The 24,672-nt window shown below is 49.6% G+C and overlaps 1 protein-coding gene across 9 annotated transcripts; it reads right to left on the bottom strand.

The window, feature by feature from the left end:
• Positions 1-1,833: 1,833 nt before the first annotated feature.
• CD276 (CD276 molecule) lies at positions 1,834-24,084 on the bottom strand. Of its 9 annotated transcripts, none has more exons than XM_087941560.1 (9): positions 23,968-24,083; positions 18,708-18,840; positions 15,818-16,168; positions 14,497-14,793; positions 9,389-9,529; positions 8,006-8,050; positions 6,911-6,955; positions 5,786-5,830; positions 1,834-4,155 (listed from the first exon to the last, which is right to left on the bottom strand). In XM_087941560.1, the coding sequence occupies exons 2-9, from the start codon at positions 18,811-18,813 to the stop codon at positions 4,133-4,135; spliced, it is 1,053 nt and encodes a 350-aa protein (XP_087797686.1). In that variant the 5' UTR covers positions 18,814-18,840; positions 23,968-24,083; the 3' UTR covers positions 1,834-4,132. The 9 variants fall into 9 exon arrangements, with proteins under 9 accessions (XP_087797686.1, XP_087797685.1, XP_087797688.1 ...); XM_087941559.1 differs by having other exon boundaries at positions 23,799-24,073; XM_087941562.1 differs by having other exon boundaries at positions 23,872-24,003.
• Between the last annotated feature and the right edge of the window lie 588 nt (positions 24,085-24,672).

The raw sequence follows: 24,672 nt of genomic DNA, 5'->3' as shown, positions 1-24,672 counted from the left end.
GTGATGTGGTCACATCACTCTTTAGGCAATCACGCCACTCATGACACAAAAGTGAACAATCTCACCATATTTAATGGGCATGTATTCAACATGGAGATAATTTCAAGGTTGTTGTTTTTTTAAAATCCACAATTTGACATTCCTGATTAATGGGTTAGAAAAGCATGAAAACTGGTGGCTATTTTATGCTAGATTTTAAGGACTGGACCTCTCATTTAAAAAGGAACAAATCCAGAACATCTTTTGACAGTTTCGGGAAAGTTGGAAGTAAAATTTGTTGGACAAACATTCACCTCTAGCCTAAATTAGACCACTGTAGCCTAGGGCTATCCGTCTGATTCTAAAAAAATGTGGTTTGAAGTGCAAACATAGCCCTGATGTGCAACTTCATAAGCTAGTCTCCTCTTTCCCCAAGAGTAAAAAGTCCTGTTAAGTAGTAATAATTGGATTTTTTTTTTTTTAAAAAAAAAATCAGCATAGCTATTAGATTCATGCTCTACACTCTCATTCCATTTACAGCAGGGAGTTCCAATTTGGGTGGTTTTAAGATTTGTGGAATTCAACTCCCAGAATTCCCCAGTCATCATGACTGCCTGAGGAGTTCTGGGAAATGAAGTCCACAAGTCTTAAAGTTGCCAAGGTTGGAGATCCCTGGTTTACAGGGTGGACCCAATTTTTTTTCCCCTCTTGCTTTCACACTCCACGTGTAGCATTTTTCAACATCTTCCTCAACATGTTACTTATTATGCATTAGATAATTGTCAAAACTGAAATAGGCGTAATTGCTCTGCGTTTCTGATATTCCCCACTCCATGGAAGCTTCGTTAAGATTCTTGTTGCCTCGATGCCTTTTTTTGAGGAAGGACTTTGGGATTTCCTCTTCTCCAATATTTGTAAGAGGGTCCATCAAGGGAGAATCAGTTGGCTGCTCTCTCATGTTGAATTGGCCATGTGAGTGGACAAGGAAATAGAGAAGAGGGTGCGATCGCTCAGCAGTTAAAGATGCTGAGCTTCTGATAGCCCAGGTTCGAGATCCAAGCACCAACAGGATGGAGTGAACGCCTGTTCTTGCCCCAGCTCCTGGCATCCTAGCAGTTTGAAAACATGCAAACGGGAGTAGATAAATAGGTACCACTTCGCTGGGAGGGTAAGAGTGTTCTGTGTGCCTTTGGCATATATAATAGTCATGCTGGCCACATGACCATGGAAAATGGCCGACATTGGCTCCTTTGCCCAAAAATTGGAGATGAGCACCATGCCTTAGAGCTGGATGTGGCTGGACAAGGGAAACTTTACAAGAGGAGAGGAGCTCAGCCAATCTGGGGAAGTGTTGGGAATTTAATCCTTTTCATGCCTCCATCTTGTGGATGCTAAAGACTCTGTTTCTTGGCTGTATTAACATTCATAGCACTAGTTCTACTTGGTGACCTCAGGAACTTGAGATAAAATTCCTGCACACTGAAAATATGCATTCTGAAAGCTGTAGTTTTTCTACCTGGCTCCGGTTGATGGTCTTAGGAATTCTAATGTGAAGGAAGTGGAGGGCCTGTAAGATTTTCATTCTCCTTCTATGCATCCTCCCGTAGTCTCCGTTCTAATTTAATTTTATCTTTCCTTGAATTGTTTTCCTGGTGGTTCCAGATTTGCCCCCTTACCATGTCAAACAACATGATTGGAATTCCCTGTTAGTATTCCTCCAGATACTCTTTAGAGCCACAGAAGACATAAACAAAAAGAGCATAAACTTCTACAGTGCTCAGAATCAAAGACTGACATTTTTGAGGCTTGGTGTGATGACCCAGGGTGGGATACAAAATAAACACAGTCACAAAAAACAGGTGAAGCCCCTTTTATTCCTTCGCTTTGCTTCCAAGCTCCGAATATCCTTGACTGGAGACAAAAAAACTCCCACACGAGCAGTTACCAGAAAGGGGAAAATGCTGTTTAAATTATAAAGAGTACAAAACAACACAAACCAGGCAAGATAAGGGATGGAGGACGTCCACGGATAACAGAACACACACTGGGAAGGACACCAAACTCAAGAGAGGAACCATAAACTAGAGATATTTCCATGCTTTGTTTCCAGCACTCGCCTGTATGCATGTCCGTCCTCTTATCCAGTTGTCACAGCTGCAGCCCATGAAGAGGATCAAGGCCCTCTCCTCCTCAGTAGACCATGTCTCTCCCTTCTCCTCCTCCCTGCGTGCCCTAGGATGGATAGGGGATGGGCCTGGGTCCACCTTGGATTGCCCAGCTGGCCTCTGCCCTTCCTCAAACTCCTCCACAACCTCCAGAGCTACACTTACACTCCCTGTCGGCTGTTCCTCCTCTCCCTCAGAGTCAGTCTCCACACCAGGGGCATGACACTTGGGGGAAAAAAACCCAGAGACCTCTGACCAAGTATTTCGGCTTTAATCTTAGGCACACTTAAAAGTAAGCCCCACTCCATGAAGTGGGATTGATTTCAAGGCACACATGAACGTATCTGCAAAGTCTACCGAAGGCAGATGTTTGTTTTTTTTTTCATCTCCATTGGTCGTTGTTGACGTTTTAATTTTTATTTCGAAAGAAAGCTTGCAGAAAGAAGTCCGTTCAATTCCCCGCGAGGTTTCTTTGTGCATCACAAGTGTCTCTTGCCGAAAGGCAGACATCCAGTGCTCCTCAAGGCACTTTTGTTATTTTTCTTCTAAGTTATTGTGTTTAAAAAGGAACCTTACTCCTAATGTTGACAGTGTTTACTGATGGCTATAAAAGAAGATGTGTGCCCTCAGGTCAAGCATCTGTTTCCCTTGTGCTATCTTTGATGCACCCCAGTTTTTGAAAGTTCCCAGCAGAAAAAAAGTTTTGAGGCACACTTCGGCTTGGCACCTCGCTGGCGTCCTGCCATTAAAAAGGGAAGGGAGGAGAAAGGAAGGAGGAACCAATTGGGTAATGAACACCTGTACACATCAACGGTGGAAATTAGGGAGCGGGGAATGACAGGTGAAGAAGAGCACAGTAGTTCAGGTTGGTTGTGCCTGGGATCTTCAAGGCCTTTTGTCCTGGGGGGGACGGGGTGAAATTCCAGGGTCCCCAAAACACCCCAGCCTTTCTCAAAACATTGTGGCAATACCGGATTGGTCAACGATGAACTGGACTTGAGGGGAAGGAATGGCGAACTGTAAAAGCCTTTTATTAAAAGTTCTTTTCACTTCAACCAAATGGAGTCGAGGGTTTTACTTCCCTAAAGGATCGCATCGGGGCAGTCTGACACCAGAAATGGACAACTCGAAAAAAAATTTGCTGCCATGGCCAACTTGCTGTGGGACAACTCACTGCAGGACTATTGAACAATTCAATTTAATTATTTAAAATAAATTTTAAAAAATCACTTTACTTTTTATCATTCGCATTTCATTTTGCGTCTCCTTTTGCCCCCGTTCTTTAATTATTCTATTCCACCATTTCTTTGATATGAGTATAACTCTTGTCCTGCAGAGAGTTGTCTTGCGGGGAGTTGGTAGTGGCAAATTGGCCGTGATGCATGTGACATAAACTTTGCCAGGATGCCAGAGATACTAAGATAGTCTCTTGGCCAAATCCCAGACTAATTTTGCTTCTTGGGTGCAGCGAGAGAAGAAAACTGTTCCCAGAGGCAGCGGCTTAAAACCCAGCGGGCAAATTCCCATGGGGGAAGGGGAGATTGCAGGTAGAAGAGAAGAACTACAGTCAAACTTGAAGTTCTGAGCTGGATCATGTTGTCTAGCCTGACTGTGGGATCTTTGTGTGGATCTAAATTATGATCCCTGGGAGGATAGAGATCAGTTTTTGCCCTGTAAGGTCAACAGGGAGAAGAATAAGTAGCCTTGGATACATTGGATGAAGAAGGACCTTGGCTATCTCAAGCTTGGGGCAAGGATAGAGCCGGCAAGGACTAAGTTGAGTTCCAGCCTCTTTCTCAGTCCACGGTGGGAGGGCCAGGTCTGTGGAGAAGGCAAGAGTCTGTAAGAAGCTTTGAGTTGTAGGCTTCAAGGAAGAACACCGGGCAATTCACTCTTGCCTCTTCTATGATCTATGCTGGAGAAAGTTCTCAAGAGGTTGGCTTGCCAACTTCAGCCTTGAGAGGTGCCTTAGCACAACTCCATTATCGTCAATCGATTTCTTCAGCCGTATCTAGAAAGAAAGGAACAATAACTTTTCAAAATTGGGACGCGGCAGTCTTACAAGTAGGTCAAAAGGATTGGGATGGGGGCACCTCAAAGGATAGGCTATCAAGAGTCCCCCTCCTCATTCCATTCCCAATGTTTCTCAGCCTTGGCAACTTCAACATGAGTGGACTTCTGGCTGGCTGGCTGGCTGGGGAGTTCTGGGAGTTGAAGCCCACAGATCGTAAAAAAGGAAACCAATCCCTTTTGTGTCGCAGAATAGGGAGAAATGAGTCTACCCATCCCGTAGAAAGGATGGGCTGGAAAAGTCAGGGGCCTCCTTAGCATACCAATGAGCTGCGAATCCATTGGCGGCGTCCATTTTGCAATCTGAATTCATGGGGGCCTCACCCTAAGTGGGTTTGCCCGCTATGGGATTTCCTCATGTATTATACCAGGAAACATAGATAGGACTGGCTAGAAAAGTCAGAGCCCTCCTAAACATAGCAATATACTATAAACCAGTTGGTGATGTTCACTTTGTTGTCTGAATTCATGGGGACCTAACCCTAATCTTAAGTGAGTAGGGTTAGGTCCTCATGAAATAGCAATAGCACTTAGACTTATAGACCGCGTCATATTGCTTTCCAGCCCTCTCTAAGCGGTTTACAGAGTCAGCCTGTTGCCCCCAACAATCTGGGTCCTCATTTTACCCACCTTGGAAGGATGGAAAGCTGAGTCAACCTTGAGCCTGGTGGGATTTGAACTGCCAAATTGTAGGCAGCTGGCTACAGAAGTAGCTTGCAATACTGCACTCTAACCACTGCGCCACAGAGGCTCATGTGGTTTTCAGTGATTACTAGTCTCTCTCTCTCTCTCTCTCTCTCTCTCTCTCTCTCTCTCTCTCTCTCTCTCCTCCCTCCCTCCCTCCCTCCCTCCCTCATCTCGGTCTCTCTCTCATTCAGATTTAGCTTTTAGATGAAGGTCGAAGGATGAAACCTAATATGACCGAGGCAAAGCGCTTTATCCTTACTTCTGTTTCAAAAAAAATAAAAATAAAAATAAAAGCCGAGAGGAACATGTCACAGAAATGCCAAGTTTGGCCATCGCCATTTGTTGCAAGAGGAGACGAAAGTGGGAGCCACCGATTTCATCCAGATCGTTCTGTCTCAGTGGTGTGTTTCAAAACTCTCTACCACCGGTTCAGTAGGCGTGGCTTGGTGGGCGCGTTTTTGTGCGCATGCGCACCCTTCGCGTGCACGTGTGCACCAAACGCGGACTTCCCGCATGCGCCGAGGCGTTCCAATTCGCTTCCTGCAAGCCTGCACTCTCCCGGTTGTTTCCGCAGCTGCCACGCAACGCTCTTCTGTGCCACGCAAAGCAGCTGTGCTTCAAAACCAGGGGTTAAAGGTGAGTGTGGGAACCCGGGCAGGCAGGTGGGCCCAACAGCAGAGCGGAGGAGAGAACCGATTCAGTCTCCGCTGCTGGATCGGCGCTACCGGCTCGGCCGAACCGGGCCAAACTGGTAAAATACCACCGCTCTGCTCTGTACGTAGAAGAAACGTGCCACGGAGTTATGGCCCCGCCCCCTTGGTTTGAAAGGACCGAAAGCTACGACGCTGCACCTATATTTGCTGCAAAGCGCAAACCGCCCTTACCTTCTTCGAAATCCATGATTTTCAGCGGTTGCAAGGCTGTCCGTGCTACGGAAAAAGAAAGAAGAAGGTGTCAGTGGATTGAGTCCCAGTGGAGGGTGCCAAACAGAGTGAAAACAATAGCGTGAATCGTAGGGAATCTGAACATCTCTCTCTCTACCGGTATTTCAAAGCAAAGGGTTGGTGTTAGGCTGAGTCAACCTTGAGCCTGGTGGGATTTGAACTGCCAAATTGTAGGCAGCTGGCTACAGAAGTAGCTTGCAATACTGCACTCTAACCACTGCGCCACAGAGGCTCATGTGGTTTTCAGTGATTACTAGTCTCTCTCCTCTCTCTCTCTCTCTCTCTCTCTCTCTCCCTCTCCTCTCTCTCTCTCTCTCTCTCCTCTCTCCCTCCCTCCCTCCCTCCCCTCATCTCGGTCTCTCTCTCATTCAGATTTAGCTTTTAGATGAAGGTCGAAGGATGAAACCTAATCTGACCGAGGCAAAGCGCTTTATCCTTACTTCTGTTTCAAAAAAAATAAAAATAAAAATCAAAGCCGAGAGGAACATGTCACAGAAATGCCAAGTTTGGCCATCGCCATTTGTTGCAAGAGGAGACGAAAGTGGGAGCCACCGATTTCATCCAGATCGTTCTGTCTCAGTGGTGTGTTTCAAAACTCTCTACCACCGGTTCAGTAGGCGTGGCTTGGTGGGCGCGTTTTTGTGCGCATGCGCACCCTTCGCGTGCACGTGTGCACCAAACGCGGACTTCCCGCATGCGCCGAGGCGTTCCAATTCGCTTCCTGCAAGCCTGCACTCTCCCGGTTGTTTCCGCAGCTGCCACGCAACGCTCTTCTGTGCCACGCAAAGCAGCTGTGCTTCAAAACCAGGGGTTAAAGGTGAGTGTGGGAACCCGGGCAGGTAGGTGGGCCCAACAGCAGAGCGGAGGAGAGAACCGATTCAGTCTCCGCTGCTGGATCGGCGCTACCGGCTCGGCCGAACCGGGCCAAACTGGTAAAATACCACCGCTCTGCTCTGTACGTAGAAGAAACGTGCCACGGAGTTATGGCCCCGCCCCCTTGGTTTGAAAGGACCGAAAGCTACGACGCTGCGCCTATATTTGCTGCAAAGCGCAAACCGCCCTTACCTTCTTCGAAATCCATGTTTTTCAGCGGTTGCAAGGCTGTCTGTGCTACGGAAAAAGAAAGAAGAAGGTGTCAGTGGATTGAGTCCCAGTGGAGGGTGCCAAACAGAGTGAAAACAATAGCGTGAATCGTAGGGAATCTGAACATCTCTCTCTCTCTACCGGTATTTCAAAGCAAAGGGTTGGTGTTAGGCTGAGTCAACCTTGAGCCTGGTGGGATTTGAACTGCCAAATTGTAGGCAGCTGGCTACAGAAGTAGCTTGCAATACTGCACTCTAACCACTGCGCCACAGAGGCTCATGTGGTTTTCAGTGATTACTAGTCTCTCCTCTCTCCCTCCTTCCTCTCTCTCTCTCTCTCTCTCTCCTCCCTCCCTCCCTCCCTCCTCATCTCGGTCTCTCTCTCATTCAGATTTAGCTTTTAGATGAAGGTCGAAGGATGAAACCTAATCTGACCGAGGCAAAGCGCTTTATCCTTACTTCTGTTTCAAAAAAAATAAAAATAAAAATCAAAGCCGAGAGGAACATGTCACAGAAATGCCAAGTTTGGCCATCGCCATTTGTTGCAGAGGAGACGAAAGTGGGAGCCACCGATTTCATCCAGATCGTTCTGTCTCAGTGGTGTGTTTCAAAACTCTCTACCACCGGTTCAGTAGGCGTGGCTTGGTGGGCGCGTTTTTGTGCGCATGCGCACCTTCAGCGTGCGTGTGCACCAAAGCGGACTTCCGCATGCGCCGAGGCGTTCCAATTCGCTTCCTGCAAGCCTGCACTCTCCCGGTTGTTTCCGCAGCTGCCACGCAACGCTCTTCTGTGCCACGCAAAGCAGCTGTGCTTCAAAACCAGGGGTTAAAGGTGAGTGTGGGAACCCGGGCAGGCAGGTGGGCCCAACAGCAGAGCGGAGGAGAGAACCGATTCAGTCTCCGCTGCTGGATCGGTGCTACCGGCTCGGCCGAACCGGGCCAAACTGGTAAAATACCACCGCTCTGCTCTGTACGTAGAAGAAACGTGCCACGGAGTTATGGCCCCGCCCCCTTGGTTTGAAAGGACCGAAAGCTACGACGCTGCGCCTATATTTGCTGCAAAGCGCAACCGCCCTTACCTTCTTTGACATCCATGTTTTTCAGCGGTTGCAAGGCTGTCCGTGCTACGGAAAAAGAAAGAAGAAGGTGTCAGTGGATTGAGTCCCAGTGGAGGGTGCCAAACAGAGTGAAAACAATAGCGTGAATCGTAGAGAATCTGAACATCTCTCTCTCTACCGGTATTTCAAAGCAAAGGGTTGGTGTTAGGTTTCTGTTAGACCAATGTTCAACTTTTACCCGAATGTACAAAAGGAAGTCCTGCACCGCCCCCTGCTGCACGTTGTAAAACACGCAACCGTCTACCTTTGGTATACCGGCAGAACGCCAAGGAAGTCTCACGCCTTTATCAGAATCAATAATTCTCGTCCCTTTTGGTTTCCATAAAGGAGAATAGATGTAGCTGAGGGTGGGAATGAGGGGGTCTCCTCGTTGCTCTCCGAGCTTGGTGGTTTTCTTGTGGGAGTTTCATTATCCAAACGAGGTAATACCATCTGTAGTAGGAAGGTGTGGAGTTTTCAGGGAAGAGGAGGAGGAGGAGGTGGGGAGGGAGGGAAGTTGGGGAGGGAACGAGGAGGACAATGATGGCTTAGGGGGTCCTAGTTGCTCTCTGGACTTGTTTTCTTGCAAATGTTTTATTACCAAACTAGGTAACTGTGAGGAGGAGGAGGAGGAGGAGGAGGAGGAGGAGGAGGAGGAGGAGGAGGGAGGAGGAGGAGGAGGAGGAGGAGGAGGAGGAGGAAGGAGGAGGAGGAGGAGGAGGAGAGGAAGATGAGGAGGAGGAGGAAGGAGGAGGAAGAGAGGAGGAGGAGCGAGGAGGAGGAGGAAGAGGAGGAGAAAGAGGAGGAGGAGAAGGAGGAAGATGAGGAAGATGAGGAGGAAGATGATGATGAGGAGGAAGACGAGGAGGAAGACGAGGAGGAGGAGGAAGATGAGGAGGAGGAAGGAGGAGCAGGAGGAAGAGGAGGAGGGTTGGGGACGGAGGGGGACAAGTGAGAGGAAGGTTGTGGAGGGGAGGAGGAGGGGGAGGACAACAATGGCTTAGGGGTCCTAGGTGCTCTCTGGACTTGGTTGTTTTCTTGAAAATGTTTCATTACCGAACTAGGTAACCGTGAGGAGGAGGAGGGGGGAGGGAGAGAAGGAGGAGGAAAGTCACCAATTTCCAATGGGTCCTCTTTTTAATTTTTTTTAAATCTATGCAATTGTGAAAGACAGCCACAAATGCACACACCAAAAAGACACAGCTGCTTTCAAGAGTTGCAGACAGGTGCCAGCTTCCCGGCCCTACGAAGCATTGTGTTGTCTTCAAACTCCGAGCAGTGCATAGCCCTAGAGATATCGGGAGAGGTTTGAAACAAGTGCACATGCATCAAGACAGAGCAAGCCAACGCGCAGGTAACTCTTACCGGCTTTCGCTTTCTCCTCTTTGCAACTTTGACGGATTTTCTTCTGGCACACGTACGCCAGGACGATCAGAAGGATGACAAGACAAATCGACAACCCCACTGTGACCCAAAGAGCTACTGCTGGAAACAGAAGGTGTTGTCCTGGAAGGAGACAGAGATTGTGATTGCCAATGCCCTGGACTGGGATGACCCAAGGAAAACTCTCCACCATGTGGGTCTGATGTCACACCACACACCGCAAAGAGCTGTTGGCTGCCAAGAATTTACTCAGGGCCCAAAGCCCCCTAAGGATGCAGCTAAATGCTTCAACTGCTGCCGTTTCCCAAGACTTCCCAGGAAAAGGCAGGTTGAATTACCCTATAAAACACTTCATTAACCTTTAAATAATTATGCTAATAAATTCAAATAAATGCTGATCTATCACCCTTTGCTCGGAGAAGGAGGAGAAGCTGAGCAAGGAGGCATCAGCCTAGTGGATTCCTTATGTGGCTTTCCATCGACGGGAGATTTTGGATGCTGGCAAGGCGACTTCATGTCTGCCAACGTTTTACAGCTGAAAGCCTAATGAATAACCCAGGATACAACCAAACCCACAATCTAACCAAATTCAGACTTGACAAAGGGTTGTATCCTCAGATGGGTTGCTGGGTAAATAGCATCCTCTTTGTTATGGGTGAGGGTCTCTTTTAGGCAGATTTAAGTCTCTTTTATGCAGACTTAAACATTGGGGGTGTCGGGCACACACAAACCGAGCCATACGTGTATAGCCTAAGTCACCAACTTTATTGATTTCCATCTATATTATAAGAATCTTCCCAGACTGCTTGCCTTCTCTTCGGAACAAGCAAATAAAGTTACGTGGATCTCGGGGAGGAAGTGTATCAGGTTTATGTCTCTTGTGGCTACACAAAGACTCAAGGCTAATTCCCTACTTGACTCCTCCTTCCATTCCGGCTGGCAGTTTTCCAAAGGGGGATTCATAATCTATTTGCATGCACTCCCCCGCAAAAAACTTACTAACTGTCTAGCATTTCTAAACGACTTCAGGATTATTTGATCACAAGCCCCCTGCCTGGTGCAGAATCTTCAGTTCAGAATGTCCATTAAGATGAAGTAAACACTGAGTAACATTTTCCTTCAATGGTGAAGTAAAATAATTCCCCTCACTTTTCTTTTCAAATCTCCAAACAAAAACAAAAAAGCACTCAAAACAAGATTCAGAAGTCCAGGCTCACCGAAACCCAAACTTTGCAGGGCGTAAATGTGATGCATGCGACTAAAATATCTGATTTACAAGGACGAGACGGACCTGGGAAATCATCTAAGTTAAACTAGCGAGGGATTTAAAAAAATAAAAAAGTGGGCACATTGAAAATTGGCCACCCTGTGCTGTCAGGCAGTGGTGGGCTTCAAATAATTTAACGACTGGTTCTCTGCCCTAATGATTTCTTCCAACAACCAGTTCACCAAACTACTCTAGAAAGTTAACAGCCGGTTTTCCCGAACAGGTGCGAACTGGCTGAATCTCACCACAGCTGTCGGGTCTTTGTTGAAATTCCTCAAATGAAAAAGAGCTTGATTATTTCTGACGTGTTGCCAAGCCGCTGCTGCTTTTTAAGAAGATGAAATCTGTTCAATTTCTCCTCTTTTGTTCCAAGTTTTAAGACAAGGCTCCAAAGATGGAAGCGAGGACGTTTGATCACAATGGAGATGTCTGTTTGGCAGGTACATTTTCTTTGCATTAGTGAAGGAGAACGGTTGTTAACACGGCTGATCTGGCCAAAGATTTGCTCCCATTCAAGGAAATTTCAATCCCGGGTGACGGAATGCTGAAGGAGGTTGGTTTTAATGCCAAATTCTGGGAAATTCCTTGTCACAACCACCTACAGGTACCTCTCGACTTAAATGTTTCATTTAATGACTGCTCGGAGTTACCATGGCAAGTGTTGAACAAATGGAGCTTCGCGTATGAATGCAAGCCCCCACCACTTGTGTAAATGGATTTCACACGTTCATCTGTCAGCCAATCAGATGAGGAGGAGGAGGAGGAGGAGGCATGGGAGTCAGGGTCAGCATCAAGGCAACCTGGGAACTCTGAGGGGGAAGAGGGAATGGCGCTGTCAGAGATAGAGATGAAGGCGGAGCCTGGGCTGTCCATCAGCCCTCAGATGGAAAGTCAATAGTCCCCAGGTCTGGAGGTGGCTGATGAGGAAGAGGAGGAACAGCTGGGTCCAGTGTCTGACGTGCGGATGTGCAGAAGGCAGAGGAGAGGAGAGCAGTGGAAATCTATGGGCTGGTCCTTGGGATGGAAGAGCCAAGTCTGGAGGTGGCTGATGAGGAAGAGGAGGAACAGCTGGATCCAGTGCCTGACGCACGGATGCACAGAAAGCAGAGGAGAGGAGAGCAGTGGAAATCTATGGGCAGGTCCTTGGGATGGAAAAGCCAAGTCTGGAAGTGGCTGATGAGGAAGAGGAGGAACAGCTGGGTCCAGTGCCTGACGCACGGATGCGCAGAAAGCAGAGGAGAGGAGAGCAGTGGAAATCTATGGGCTGGTCCTTGGGATGGAAGAGCCAAGTCTGGAGGTGGCTGATGAGGAAGAGGAGGAACAGCCGGGTCCAGTGCCTGACGCACGGATGCGCAGAAAGCAGAGGAGAGGAGAGCAGTGGAAATCTATGGGCAGGTCCTTGGGATGGAAGAGCCACCGCTGCCAGCAGCTCTCAGGATAAAAGGCAGCGGGCAGAGATGAATAGATGTGACAGACTCTGCTGGATGGACTTATTAGCCTGCAATGAGAGAGAAACTGTTCGCCAGGATTGCTGGCGCTCCTAATAAAGGAATCTTTGGGTTCACTTCAGAGGGTTTGTCATGTTTGGGAGCTGGGTCAGAACACCCGTCACTTACAGAGCCCAATTCCCAATGGACCAGGGGCCAGTATTGGATCACGGCTATGAGGGGTTGGGGAACTCTGGGTTACAAGAAAAGACATAGGTTCGATTTGCGTTTCCTTTGCTGCCCTCAAGAAGACGCTTGCAGCTTGTGTCCAACCTTACTGGGCTCCGTCGAGTGGCATTGTGTGTTTAACCAAAACGTTTACGCTCCCAAAGGGATCTTCTCTCACAAAGCAGCGATTGCCGTGCCAAGGACAATTAAACCCTAATTAATGTTACCATCAAATGGAGAAGGTTAGCGAGAACTTGGGGGAGTCTATAAAAAAAAACTGGAATGACTCGAAGACACCTGGAAAGCCAGCAAAGATAACTTGGCAAGGCAAGTGCTGTCAGAACGTGCGGAGGGAAAAGGTCAGGCATCCCCGAAAGCCGATCCTTTTGAAGGCTGTAATCCAGTGGTGGGATTCAAATATTGTTGCCACCGGTTTGGTGGGCATGGCTTGGTGGACATGCTTTGCACGCATGCAGATAGTTTGTGTGTGCCCACGCACTAAATGTGCACTTTGCGCAGGCGCAGAGGCATTTGTGCAGCTGCAAAGGTGTTCTAACTTGCCTCCTGCAAGCCTGCACAATCCCGGTCACTTCAGCAGCTGCCACATAGCACTCTTCTGCGCCGCGCAAAGCAGCCAGGGGTGGGATTCTACCGGTTCGCACCTATTCGCTAGAAACGGTTGTTAACATTCTAAGCAGTTCGGAGAACCGGTTGTTAGAAGAAATTACTGGCCTAATCCTGTAAGGAAGGCAGGAAGGAAATATTCTGGTGTTGCTGACAGAAACTGCCTCTCCGTTAACCCTTATTACATTCTTGGCAGGACTAGACTTCCTGTCTCTGGAACGTCTCCAGAGTTTTTTTCCCCCTCCTTTGCTGGTACTTTGCTTGTGTGGAGTGACCATTCAAAGTTAAAATGGCACTGAAAAAAGTGACTTATGACCCATTTTCACACTTACAACTGTTGCAGCATCCCCACAGTCATGAGAGGCCAGGCGAGGAGAAGCGTGCCTCAGTGTGAGTGATATTGAGTTGGCCATGCCCAGACAATAACACAACCACCAAGCCACACCCACCAACTAAGCCACACCCACAGAACCGGTTGTTAAAAAATTTGAATCCCACCCCTGAAAGCAGCTGCATTTCAAATTCAGCAGATAAAAGTGAATATGGGAACCCAGGCGGGCGGGTGAGCCCAACGGCAGAGCGGTGGAGAGAACCAGTTGGGTCTCCGCTGCTCATCACCACTTCCGGCTCGCCAGAACCGGGCCGAACCAGTCCAATACCACCGCTGCTGCAATCCTACAATTTGCTGACCCAGATTGGATCCTGCAACGTTGTCCTAGGACACGTATATTGGCCTCCGTTTGTAAAAATGTCTTGGTTTTACAGAGGGGCTGCAGTGGCTCACGTGGTAAGACCAGATTCTGTGCCGTTCAGAGAAGCCCCAAATCCCACTCCTGGCTGGCCCCGCCTCACCCTGCCCCTCCCAGGAGTCACTCCCCCACGGCCCGTTTTGGATGCAGGTAAGTGCAGGGCATGCGCGGAAGGTCAGGGAGGGCGAAAAACGGGCCTCCCGGAAGTTCGCGAAGGCCATAAATCGTCCCATTTCCCTCTTCCAAAGAGCCTCCGGAGCCCGGGGAGGACAAAATGCCCCCCTGCCACGGTGCAGGAGGCTGACTAAGCCACACCCACCATGGCCATGCCCATTCAGCAACCAGGCAGAGAACTCCTTGCTAATATTTTCAAAGCCCACCCCTGGGTAAGATGCAGGGCCCGCCCATCATGGAGGTGCACGGTTCGATTCCCGTGAGCGAATAAGCCGTGGAAGGGACAACAAAAGGACCCTCTCCTGATTGGCTCCTGGAATTCAGACGTTCCGCTGTAAGGTAACACCGCCCCCCCAAAAATCCTTTCACAGAGGCAGCCAGCCACCTCAGTGACCTCTGGCTAAAACGTGCCGTACACTAAATAATTAATTTTTACAGAGATATTAAGTACAAGTAGACCTCGACTTACAACCACTTGGTGACCGTTACGGCAGCATCGAGTCTTCTCCACAGAGGTCGGCAGTCCCAGCTAAGTCCAACCTCCATCCCAGAAGAGCCAATGTAGACCCCCCCTCCTCACCGACTACCCAAGGTTTCACCCTCTCCCCAAAAGGCACAAACCTGTGATGGAGACGGAAGCCTGGGTCACCTCTTGAAGCAAAGGATTCTTGATCAGGCAACTGTAGGTGCTGTTAGGCTCAAGCACCACCTGCAGGATACTCTGGACGTCAAAGAGTCCCTGCTCGTTGGCCACCTGGGAGGTGGTGATATTGTCAGTGATGTTGTTCCCCTGGCCATCTTGCCAGAGCACAACAGCTTCAGGGTACCCTGAAAAGCTGTGGCATCTCACTTTGACCAGGTCACCTGGCTTCAGGTTCTTGCTGGGTTCCAAATTCACATTTGGCTTGGAGTAGGTAGCTAAAAAAACGGAGAAGAATGGATGAGAAAGGATTCAGGACCAAACCCACGGCAATAGCAATAATACTTAGATAGTCGTAAGGTTGAACAATGGCTGTAGGTCCCTTTTTCCAGTCCTGTTGTAACTTTGAACGGTCACTAAACCAACCATTGTTAAGTCAAGCACTCCTATTGTGGCCTGTCGGCCGCTGGCCCCTCCAGCAGCCAAATCAGAGGAGGGGGAGGCGTGGGAGTCAAGGTCAGCCTCAGGGCAACCTGAGAGCTCTGAGGGGGGAGAGGAAATGGAGCTGTCAGAGAGAGAGAGAGAGAGAGAGAAAGAGACAGAGCCTGCGCCATCCGTCAGCCTTCAGATGGAGAATCAACAGCCCCCAGGTCTAGAGATGGCTGATGAGGAAGAGGAGAAACAGCTGGGTCCAGTGCCTGACAAGCGGATGTGCAGAAGGCAGAGGAGAGGAGAGCAGTGGAAATCTATGGGCTGGTCCTTGGGATGGAGAAGCCAAGTCTGGAGGTGGCTGATGAGGAAGAGGAGAAACAGCCGGGTCCAGTGTCTGACTTGCAGATGCACGGAAGGCAGAGGAGAGGAGAGCGGTGGAAATCTATGGGCTGGTCCTTGGGATGGAAGAGCCAAGTCTGGAGGTGGCTGATGAGGAAGAGGAGAAACAGCCGGGTCCAGTGTCTGACTTGCAGATGCACAGAAGGCAGAGGAGAGGAGAGCGATGGAAATCTATGGGCTGGTCCTTGGACGGAAAAGCCACTGCTGCTTAGCGAAGTCCCACCCTAGCTTTGGGGAAACAAGGCAGGGGGCAGAGATGAATAGATGTGGCAGACAACTATTCATCTGCTTGCCGGACAGACTTGTTAGCCTGCGGTGAGACAGAAACTCTTTTGCCAGAGCTGCCGGGCCTCCTAATAAAGGAATCTTTTGCGTTCACGTCAGAGGGTTTGTCGTGTTTGGGAAACTGGGTCAGAACATCTCCCTGTGGTTCAGAAACCAATCTTGCCCGCCTCCTTCCTTGAAGCTCACCTGCCATTTGAAGAGTAACAGCCGCCCTGCTGAAGTCCCGCACTTTGACAAAGCAGGTGAAACTCCCTTCGTCGGAAATCTGCACTCGGCGTAGCAGCAGCGACATGTTGCCATGGGCCAGCTGGTCATAGAAGAGGGCAGTGCGGTTGGCGTAAGTGCTGCCCTGATAGGCCAGCTGGTCCCGGCCTCCCGTGAAGCTGTGCACCAGCTGGTTGGTGTCGGTCACCTGCCAGAAGAGGCTGAGCTCGTCCAGACTGAAATTGGCCTCCGGTGAGAAGGAACAGTGGAGAACGGCATCGTGGCCAACGAGGGCCACCACGGGCTCTTCGGAGACCTTGATCTCCACAGCTCCTGATGGGGAAGAGGACGACACAACACAACACTTAAGACTTCCCTGCTCAACCCCTTGCAAAAGCTTTGGGGACAAAGCCTTGTACGCCAACCTTCCCTTTGCCAATTGCAGTCTCCGTTGACGCAAGCCAGGGATGTCCCATCACCCACGGTGCACCACAAACCAAGACTCCACCATTGGAGCTCTTGCTCAGCTCAGGTTGGCTGGTTTATTCCAAATGCCCCTATTTCAGAGGTGGTATTCAGCCGGTTCTGATCAGTTCTGGAGAAGTGGTAGCGAAAAGTTTGAGTAATTCAGAAAACCCGGCCACTAACGCCTCTGACTGGCCCCGCCAACCCCATTTATTCTCCGCCTCCCATTGAGTCCCAGATGATCGGCTGGGTCTCCTTTGGTTGCCCTGCACAGGAGACCGGAGCTGGAAAGCAGGTTAGTGGGGTGGGGAGGGAATGGAGATTTTCCAGTGTCCTTCCCCTGCCATGCCCACCAAGCCACACCCACAGAACTGGTAGTAAAAAAAAAATTGAATCCCACCACTGCCCTGTTTCGTGTCATTTACAGCTCAGGCCAAGCCAGGCCCTGTGGTTTGTGAACCCTTGTTGACCATTCAGTGTTCCAGAAAAACCCAACCCCTTGTGTCTTGCTCAACAAAGCGTGTTTTAATTCACACTTGACTTTCTGCTTTTTTTTTGGTATCCAGCCCTGAAGTGCAGAACCTCTTCCGGAAAGACCCTGGTTCTGTTCACACCCAACTTTGGACACCAAAATCCCCACTGTGGGATAGCTTGAAATCTGAAGGAAATGTGCCCGTATCTGAACAACATCCAGTAGCCAAATAGCAAAGGATGATCTAAAAAAATAATAATAATATCACACAACAATCCAGAAGCTCGTATGTTCACCTCTAGATGTCAGTCTAGCTTCATCACATCGTCTTTATGCCTCTTAGTAGCCCTGATTGCATTTTGAGGGAGGGAGACCTGTTAACTCCAAGTGTCCACACTCCAGAGAACTAAAAGACACTGCAACCTTTCATTCGTGCACAGATGTGCTCTGGCTGAGAACAAAGAACCAGTCAGATGTTTGATATGGGACTTCCCCTGGGATAGGTGAAGCCTCCAAGAAGATTAGAAAAACTTTTGACGCTGCTGGGAAGGGAGAAGAAATGAGTTCACTCCTATAGGTAGTCCTCGGCTTACAACCACAATTGGGGCCAGAATTTCCATTGCTAAGCAAGGAAGTCATTAAGTTGCCCTCAATTTTTGCTACGGCTGCCACGGCAGTTGCTTATCCGAGTCCTACTACTCTTTAGAAAACTGGGTTGGGGTCCTTTCTGAAGCATTTCCCACGTCCTCCCACCTTCTGTGAGTAGAGAGACCTTTAACACACAGCTTGTAAGATCTCAACTTCTTCTCTTTTCAGATCATTCCCGCAGATCGCTGCATTTTAACGAGGTTAAAATTAAGGGTGACATATATCTCCTTATATTTCTGGATTTGTTAGATAATAGCCATAAAGAAGAATATTTGCAGCTCGGGGTTGAAATGAGGGGTCCTTGGTGCTCTCTGAGCTTGGTGGTTTTCTTGCAGATGTTTCATGACCCAACTAGGTAACATAATCAGTGCATCAGAACACTACTGTCATGCCCTTGGTGGAGACTGACTCTGAGGGAGAGGAGGAACAGCCGACAGGGAGTGGAAGTGTGGCTCTGGAGGTTGTGGAGGAGGCTGAGGAGGGGGAGAGGCCGGCTGAGCAGTCAGAGGAGGACCCAGGCCCATCCTCTCTCCATCTTAGGGCACGCAAGGAGGAGAGGATAAGGGAGAGACGTGGTCTACTCAGGAGGAGAAGGCCTTAATCCTCTTCATGGGCTGCAGGTGTGAGAACTGCATAAGAGTTTGGACCTGCATACTGGCAAACGCTGGAAACAAAGCGTGTTTTATTTTGGTCCGAAGTTATCTTAGTTGTCGTCCTTCCAACAGACTGTGCCTTGTTATCTCCTTGAATTTGGTAAATACTCCTGCTCCGTTGTGGAAATTTCATCACCGTAGTTTGTTTGGGTTTTTTTTTTATTTCACCTCTATCTGCTCATTAAATTCGGACTGTATTGCTTTCTTTTGAAGACTATTTTTGAAGCAAGTTTTATCTTCCACTGAGAATTATTGAACAGCGGGGCCAAGTTGGAGGCATTAAAGGACGTCTTCCCTGTCTGAAGACGTCTCCGTGGTCACGTGGCTGGCATGGCTAAACTGCCGAAGGCGCACAGAACGCTGTGACCTTCCCGCCAAAGTGGCCCCTATTTTTCTACTTGCATTTTTAACGTGCTTTTGAACTGCTAGGTTGGCAGAAGCTGGGATAAGGAATGGGAGATCACTCCATTACGTGGTGCTAGAGATTCGAACCGCCGACCTTTCTGGCTGACAAGCTCGGCATCTTCACCACTGAACCGCGGAGCCCCCTCTATGTCAATCCTTAACCAAATCAAACTCGGAACTGGGAAGGCAGAAGTTAAGAAGGTGAATCCATGATGCTCCTCTTACTTACCTAGCCAAGCGGGGAAGAGAAAACCCAGAAGCAGCAGCTGGACGCACAGCTTCCGTGCAGAGGAAGGGTCCTGGGAGCCAGGAGGCCCACAAGTGTTGGAGCACATGGTCAAGAGAAAGCAGCGGTGCTCTTCCTAAGGAAAACCAAACAGGGTAAGACGTTGAAAAACACCAGGTTTACTCTCCGTGTTAGGTAGACAACTTGTGAACAATCCAAGCACATTGATGGGTTGCTACCAGGATAGTCTAGGGTTGTAGGCTAGAAAAGAAAGGCCCCGGGAAAGAGAATGGCAAACCACTTCAACAATCTATCAGCGTTCCAGAAAACCTCAGCTCCAAACTTCTAAAGCGGACGCAATTCTTCCATAAAACGTCCACATAGGAACCAGAAGCTGTCCTTGATTTATAGCAGGATTCGGGGGGATAAGATACCTTCAATAAAATTCTTAAGATATGGCATGAGATGTTCTGCCTTGACTTCCCAGTTTGGCCAAACGATGCAGATCATCCCCATCTATGTAAGCCTCCTTCTTGTCTCTAACGCTCTTGGCTTCCATTACTTTAGTGTAGGGGAAGGACTGGCAGACCCCGCGGTAGAGTCAAAAGAGGAATCAGCCTAGAGTCTCTAAGTAGTCACAAACACACTAAGTCCAGTCTGTTTTGAATTTTGTTGACCCTTAATCCAAAGCTAAAATACTGTCAACCTTTAGTTGAGTAGCTTAATGTCAGATACAACAGATCAGGAGTACGTGAAATTCCAATTAAATTGATTTATTACGAATCATGCCTCTGCACAAAAGTCTACTCAGCTAATACTTAGCATTATCATGACATTAATTAAGAGTCAACTGAATTCAAGAGGGGTTGGACTTAGTCTGTTTGTGGCTACATAGAGATTCTAGGCTGATTCTAGTTTTGACTCCAACCACAATCCTTCTTCTACATTTGGGAAGAAACTCCTTCCTTGAGGATGCATCCATCTGTGAGATCAGAGAGAGTTGGAAGGCCAGAAGAACCAGCCAGAAAACCAACAATTTCAGTGCTATCTTCAACATCAAGTCAAAACCAACAATTTCAGTGCTATCTTCAACATCAAGTCAGCTCAAGAACATTCTCACAACCAATTCCAAATAAATTCTCACCAACCTCTGAAGAATAAGATAGACAAATTAAAGCTTTTTTTTTTTTAGAGAAATTACTATCCAGCACACCACTAAGGTGTGTTTTAATCTTCTAACTGAAATTCACTTCTCCCCAAAAAGATCCATCAGATGTTCTGCAAAATCCAGGACGTTATATCAGCTTCTTTCTTCTGCTGTCTCTTCCCCACCCATTCTTGGCTGTCTAATTATGATTGTGACAAGCATATTTATTTGACATCAACAGGAACTATTTATAAGGTCTTCTGGGTTTATATTTTTAGCCTCCTTCTACCAGGATTCTTCTGCTTTCTCTTTCCCTACCAACAGAACCCTGTAATTGTCAAGGCGATTTTTGTTTTCCTGCCAGCGAAGTGAGCCAGCTGTATTACATGGCAGAAAATTCAAGTGTGCAAGATAACAAACACACAATGCCAAACTCTCCTAAAAGGCAAGCTTAGAATGACATAATATTCTTCCCCCCTCTGGAATTGCGCTTGGACAATCATCTTAAAAGTCTAACGCCCCAATTAAACAACACAACACAATTTTGTATCAACTGGATTTTGAAATGTTTGCTTCCATCCCTCGATTCACGTTTCCTGTGTGATTGTGCAAACAGTCTATCTTTGGGCTAGCCTTGGCAAGTCCAGCTGTCTTATGCAGCCCTCAAAACATTCGGAAGAGTCATTGAAAAGGAACAGCCTGGTCTCAGGACTATTAGTCAGGCCCTATCTTTGCAGAAGTGAAATTTACAAAGCTCAGTCAATCCGCCGTCAGTTTCCTTGGCTTCAAAAAGAACATCAGGGGGATGATTTCAGTTTTTAGAAAAGGGGAATTTGTGCACTGATCTTTCTCAACAGAAGTGAGTTGGAATGATGGTCTTTGGGATCATTGGCCAGCAATGAGGGCTGAAAATGTTGGAAGGTATAAACCCCCCCAAATCTGGAGAAGGTTATGTTGGTCTAGGTGCTCCCATTGAATCCATCGTTGGAAGCTCCTTCTCAAAAGTGTAAAGGGTTAAGGGACTGAAGGCTAGACCGTTGCAAGAATTGGGAATGTCTAGTTGAATGAAAAGAAGGACCAAGGGTGACTTGAGAGGAGTCTTCCAATATCTCAGGAGCCGCCACACAAAGAAAAGGGAATCAAGCTATTCTCCAAAGCAGGGGTCCCCAACCACCGGGCCCCAGACCGGTACCGGTCCGTGGATCATTTTGTACCGGGCTGCAAAGAATGAAAGTAGGGCCTACTTTGCTTGGGCGCCGCCATCTTGTTTCGACGGCGCTTGAGAAAGTGCTTCCGGGTGAGCTTGTCAGTTGGAAAGAGGTGTTTGGGTGCGGAAGGAATCCTCGCGCCTTAGTTTTGTCGAAGGGGGTGGTGGCTTCAAACGAAGAGCCGTCCCGATGGCGGTGGAGTCTCGCGTTACTCAGGAGGAGATTAAGAAAGAGCCCGAAAAGCCCATCGAACGCGAGAAGAAAGGAGGAGTTGAAGGTGGCGGGGAGAAGCGGGGGACGGCTGGCTGGCCGGTCGTTTGGCTCGCCTTGCCTTGGTTGTGCGTGCTGATGCCGGTACCGGTCCGTGGATCATTTTGTACCGGGCCGCAAAGAATGAATAATCATGAAACTGGTCCCTGGTACAAAAAAGGTTGTGGACCACTGCTCCAAAGCACCTGAAGGCAGGCCAAGAAGCAACGGATGGAAACGCATCAAGGAGAGAAGCAACCTGGGATGAAGGAGAAGCTTTCTAACAGTGAGAACAATTAACCTGGGGAACGGCTTGCCACCAGAAGTTGTGGATACTCCAACACCAGAACTGTTGAAGAAGAATTTGGATGGCTAATTGGTCTGAACTGGTATAGGGTCTCCTGCTTGAGCAGGGGGTTGGACTAGAAGACCTCCAAGGCCCCTTCCATCTCTGATATTCTGTTCAATGACACTAACTAACCAGTAGGGCTAAGGAAACCGGCCGTCCCTGTTCAACCAGAGAAAAGAATGGTTCCCCTTAGTTCCTGCTCGTTTGTTTCCCTGGACCTAATGACTTCTTGGTCTCTGGAGAGAGGGGATGGCGAAAAGAGTCATCTAGCCAGTCTTCCACCATGAAGTCATCCCACCAAAGGAAACAGCTGGCCAGCTGTGCTACAACAGTGGCGCCCTACCCAAAGGGGAGATTTCAGGAAGGGAGGATGCATCGTTTGAATGACACACACACACACACACACACACACACACAAAGAGACAAGACACCCTTTGAAAACTGGCCTTCCCACCAGAGGCTGGGAAGCGCTTTTGTCCACACAACACGGCTCAGAGTTAAGAGTGGGGTTAATTCTCAAATGGAGGCCAAGACAGTGTTTTTCTTTTTCTTCCATTCTTGCGCAACCAGACCTGACGAGCAACTGGCCGGGAGAGACCACAATCTGCTTTGCTTGGCCAACTTCACCACATCCACCCGAGGGGGTTGTTTGTCTGGCTCCGAGCCCAGCTGGGCCGCATGGAAGTTCCCTTGGTGTGGGCCACCATTTCAGTCTTCTGAATTAACATTAGACTCTGGAGGTCCGGCTTTCTCAGAGGGTTGGGCAAATGGGAAGACGAGATAAGTAAGAGGCGGGTGGGGGGCGGGGGGATAGACTAGAATCAAGGAGAACGGAACAGAAAATAATCAGAACAGAACTAGAACAGGGGAAGGGAAGAGAAGGGAAGGGGAAAGGAAGGGAAAGGAAAGGAGGGGAGGGGAAGCGAAGGGAGGGTAAGGGAGTGGAGGGGAAGGGAAAGGAGGGGAAGGAAAGAGGAAGGGGAAGGGAAGAGAAGGGAAGAAGAAGAGAAGGGAAGGGAGGGAAGGGGAAGGGAGTGGAGGGGAGGGGAAAGGGAAGGGAGGAAGGGAAGCGAAAGGAGGGGAGGGGAAGAGAATGGAGGGAAAGGGAAGGGGAAAGGAAGGGGAAGGAAAGGAGGGGAGGGGGGAAGAGGAAGGGGAAGGGAAGAGAAGGGGAAAAGAAGAGAAGGGGAGGGAGGGAAGGGGAAGGGAAGCAAAGGGAAGGGAGGGGAAGGGAGGAAAGGGGAAGGGAAGCGAAAGGAGGGGAAGGGAAGAGAATGGAGGGAAAGGGAGGGGAGGGGAAGGGAAAGGAAAGGAGGGGAGGGGAAGAGAAGGAAGGCAAAGGGAGGGGAGGGGAAGGGAAAGGAAAGGAAAGGGAAAGGAAGGGAAAAAGAGGGAGGGGAGGGAAAGGGAAGAGGCGAGGAGAGGAGAGGAGACACCCAAACAGACATGTACAAACAGAGACTCCAGTCTAAAGTACAGCTTAGGTCCCATTCCCACATTCTCTGAGGGGCAAAGGATCAAAGTTTGTGGGACTTTTTCTGCCGAATCCCCACATATGGCTTGCGAGCCGCATTCGCCACCACCCCCACCCCACTCCGCCGCGCGACCCGGATCGCAATTCGGAATGAAGACACACACACACACCCCCGCCACCCCCCCCCCCCGCTTCCCCTTTCGGCCTCCCAGACCCCTGGCCCGTTTTCCAAAGGACCCTTTTCCCGACCACCGGAGAGAGGCAGGCGGGCTGGCGCTCGTTCAGGTGACACCCCCCGACCCCCGCCCGGGGTGGGTGGGTGGGAAGCGGAGGTTCGCGAACTTTTCCGTCGAGACTTACGTGGCCCGGCCGAGAAGGGGAGTCCGAAGCCGAGGGAGCGAAACCCAGCCCCGCGGGAGGGAGGCTCCGATGCCGAGAAAGATTACCACGAAACCGGGACTCCCCCCTCCGTTCAAAGGGCTTTTGGTTTTTGTTTTTTGCAAACAAGGCGCGGCGACGGGGAGGGGGGTGGGCCCGGAAAAGCCCCTTCCAGACCCGGAGGGAGGGAGGCAGGGAGGGAGAGGCTGGGTTAAGACTAGGTCGGCTTCCTTCCCTCCGGCTTCCCTCCTTTCCCTGCGCCCCTTCCCCACACCGTCGGGCTTTTTACCCTGCCCCGCAACCAAAGTCCCGTCCAAGTTGCGCCGGCCCGCCTTGCAAGACCTGGGCTGCAGCAGCCTTACCCGACCGTCCTCCTCCTTCCTCCTCCTCCTCCTCTTCCTCCCGCCTCCCTTCCTTTCCAGACAAGGGCGGGTCTCTCCACCCGTTTTTTTGCGTACCCTCCGGCCGTGCAGATCCCAGCTCGCCTGGCGACCTCCTCCCTGCGCCCTCGGGGGCGAGAGCCGGAGGGAGCCGAGCGGCGTTGAAAAGGAAGGCGATCCCAGCCCCCCTGGCTTCCGGGGAGGGGAGAGCGGGGGATCTGGGCGCTTGGGGAAGGGGAGAAGGGGGGAGGGCGGGAAGGTGGAGGGGGGGGGCCAAGAGGGAGGAGGGGAAAAGGAGAGGAGGACTCAGGGGTGGCGTGATGGCGGTGCTCCTGGGTTTGGAGGGGCTGCCACAAGGAACAGAGGGGTCCGAAGCACCAGGCGAGGAGCCACGGAGGGCAACCCCTCAAGGAGAGAAGGAAGGAGAAACGTCCTTGAACTTGGGAGGACAATTGGTCGTTGGAACGGCTTGCCACCAGAAGGGGTGGGCGCTCCATCACTGGAGGTTTTTGTTTTATTTTATGTATTCATTTCATTGTGTCAAGCAATGATAAGATAACAGGGGTAAGCATGAACGTAGTTGGGGATACATGAAATGAATACATGTAAGAAAAATATAAAAGAAACAATCGGACCGGGACGGTGGGCGCGTTGGTGCGCTTATGCAGGCCCCCTACGGACCTCTTAGGAAAGGGGTGAGGTCAATAGTAGACAGTCTAAGCTTAAAGTTTTGGGGGTTTGGGGAAGAAGCCACAGAGCCAGGTAGAGTATTCCAGACATTGA

The sequence above is a fragment of the Pseudonaja textilis genome, chromosome 13 (genome assembly GCF_049901715.1).
Source record: "Pseudonaja textilis isolate UNSWEBS1 chromosome 13, rPseTex1.2, whole genome shotgun sequence".
Classification (NCBI taxonomy): Eukaryota; Metazoa; Chordata; class Lepidosauria; order Squamata; family Elapidae; genus Pseudonaja; species Pseudonaja textilis.
The sequence above is the reverse complement of the archived record's forward strand: the minus strand, read 5'-3'. Positions and strand labels throughout refer to the sequence as shown.

Excerpts from the sequence above, each read along its gene's own strand:
- CD276 (XM_087941560.1), bottom strand. The coding sequence starts at position 18,813 with ATGTGCTCCAACACTTGTGGGCCTCCTGGCTCCCAGGACCCTTCCTCT. Across the intron at positions 6,956-8,005 it reads AAACATGGATGTCAAAGAAG|CACAGACAGCCTTGCAACCG; the intron begins GTAAGGGCGGTT and ends CTTTTTCCGTAG. Across the intron at positions 4,156-5,785 it reads AATCATGGATTTCGAAGAAG|ATACGGCTGAAGAAATCGAT; the intron begins GTAAGGGCGGTT and ends CTTTCTTTCTAG.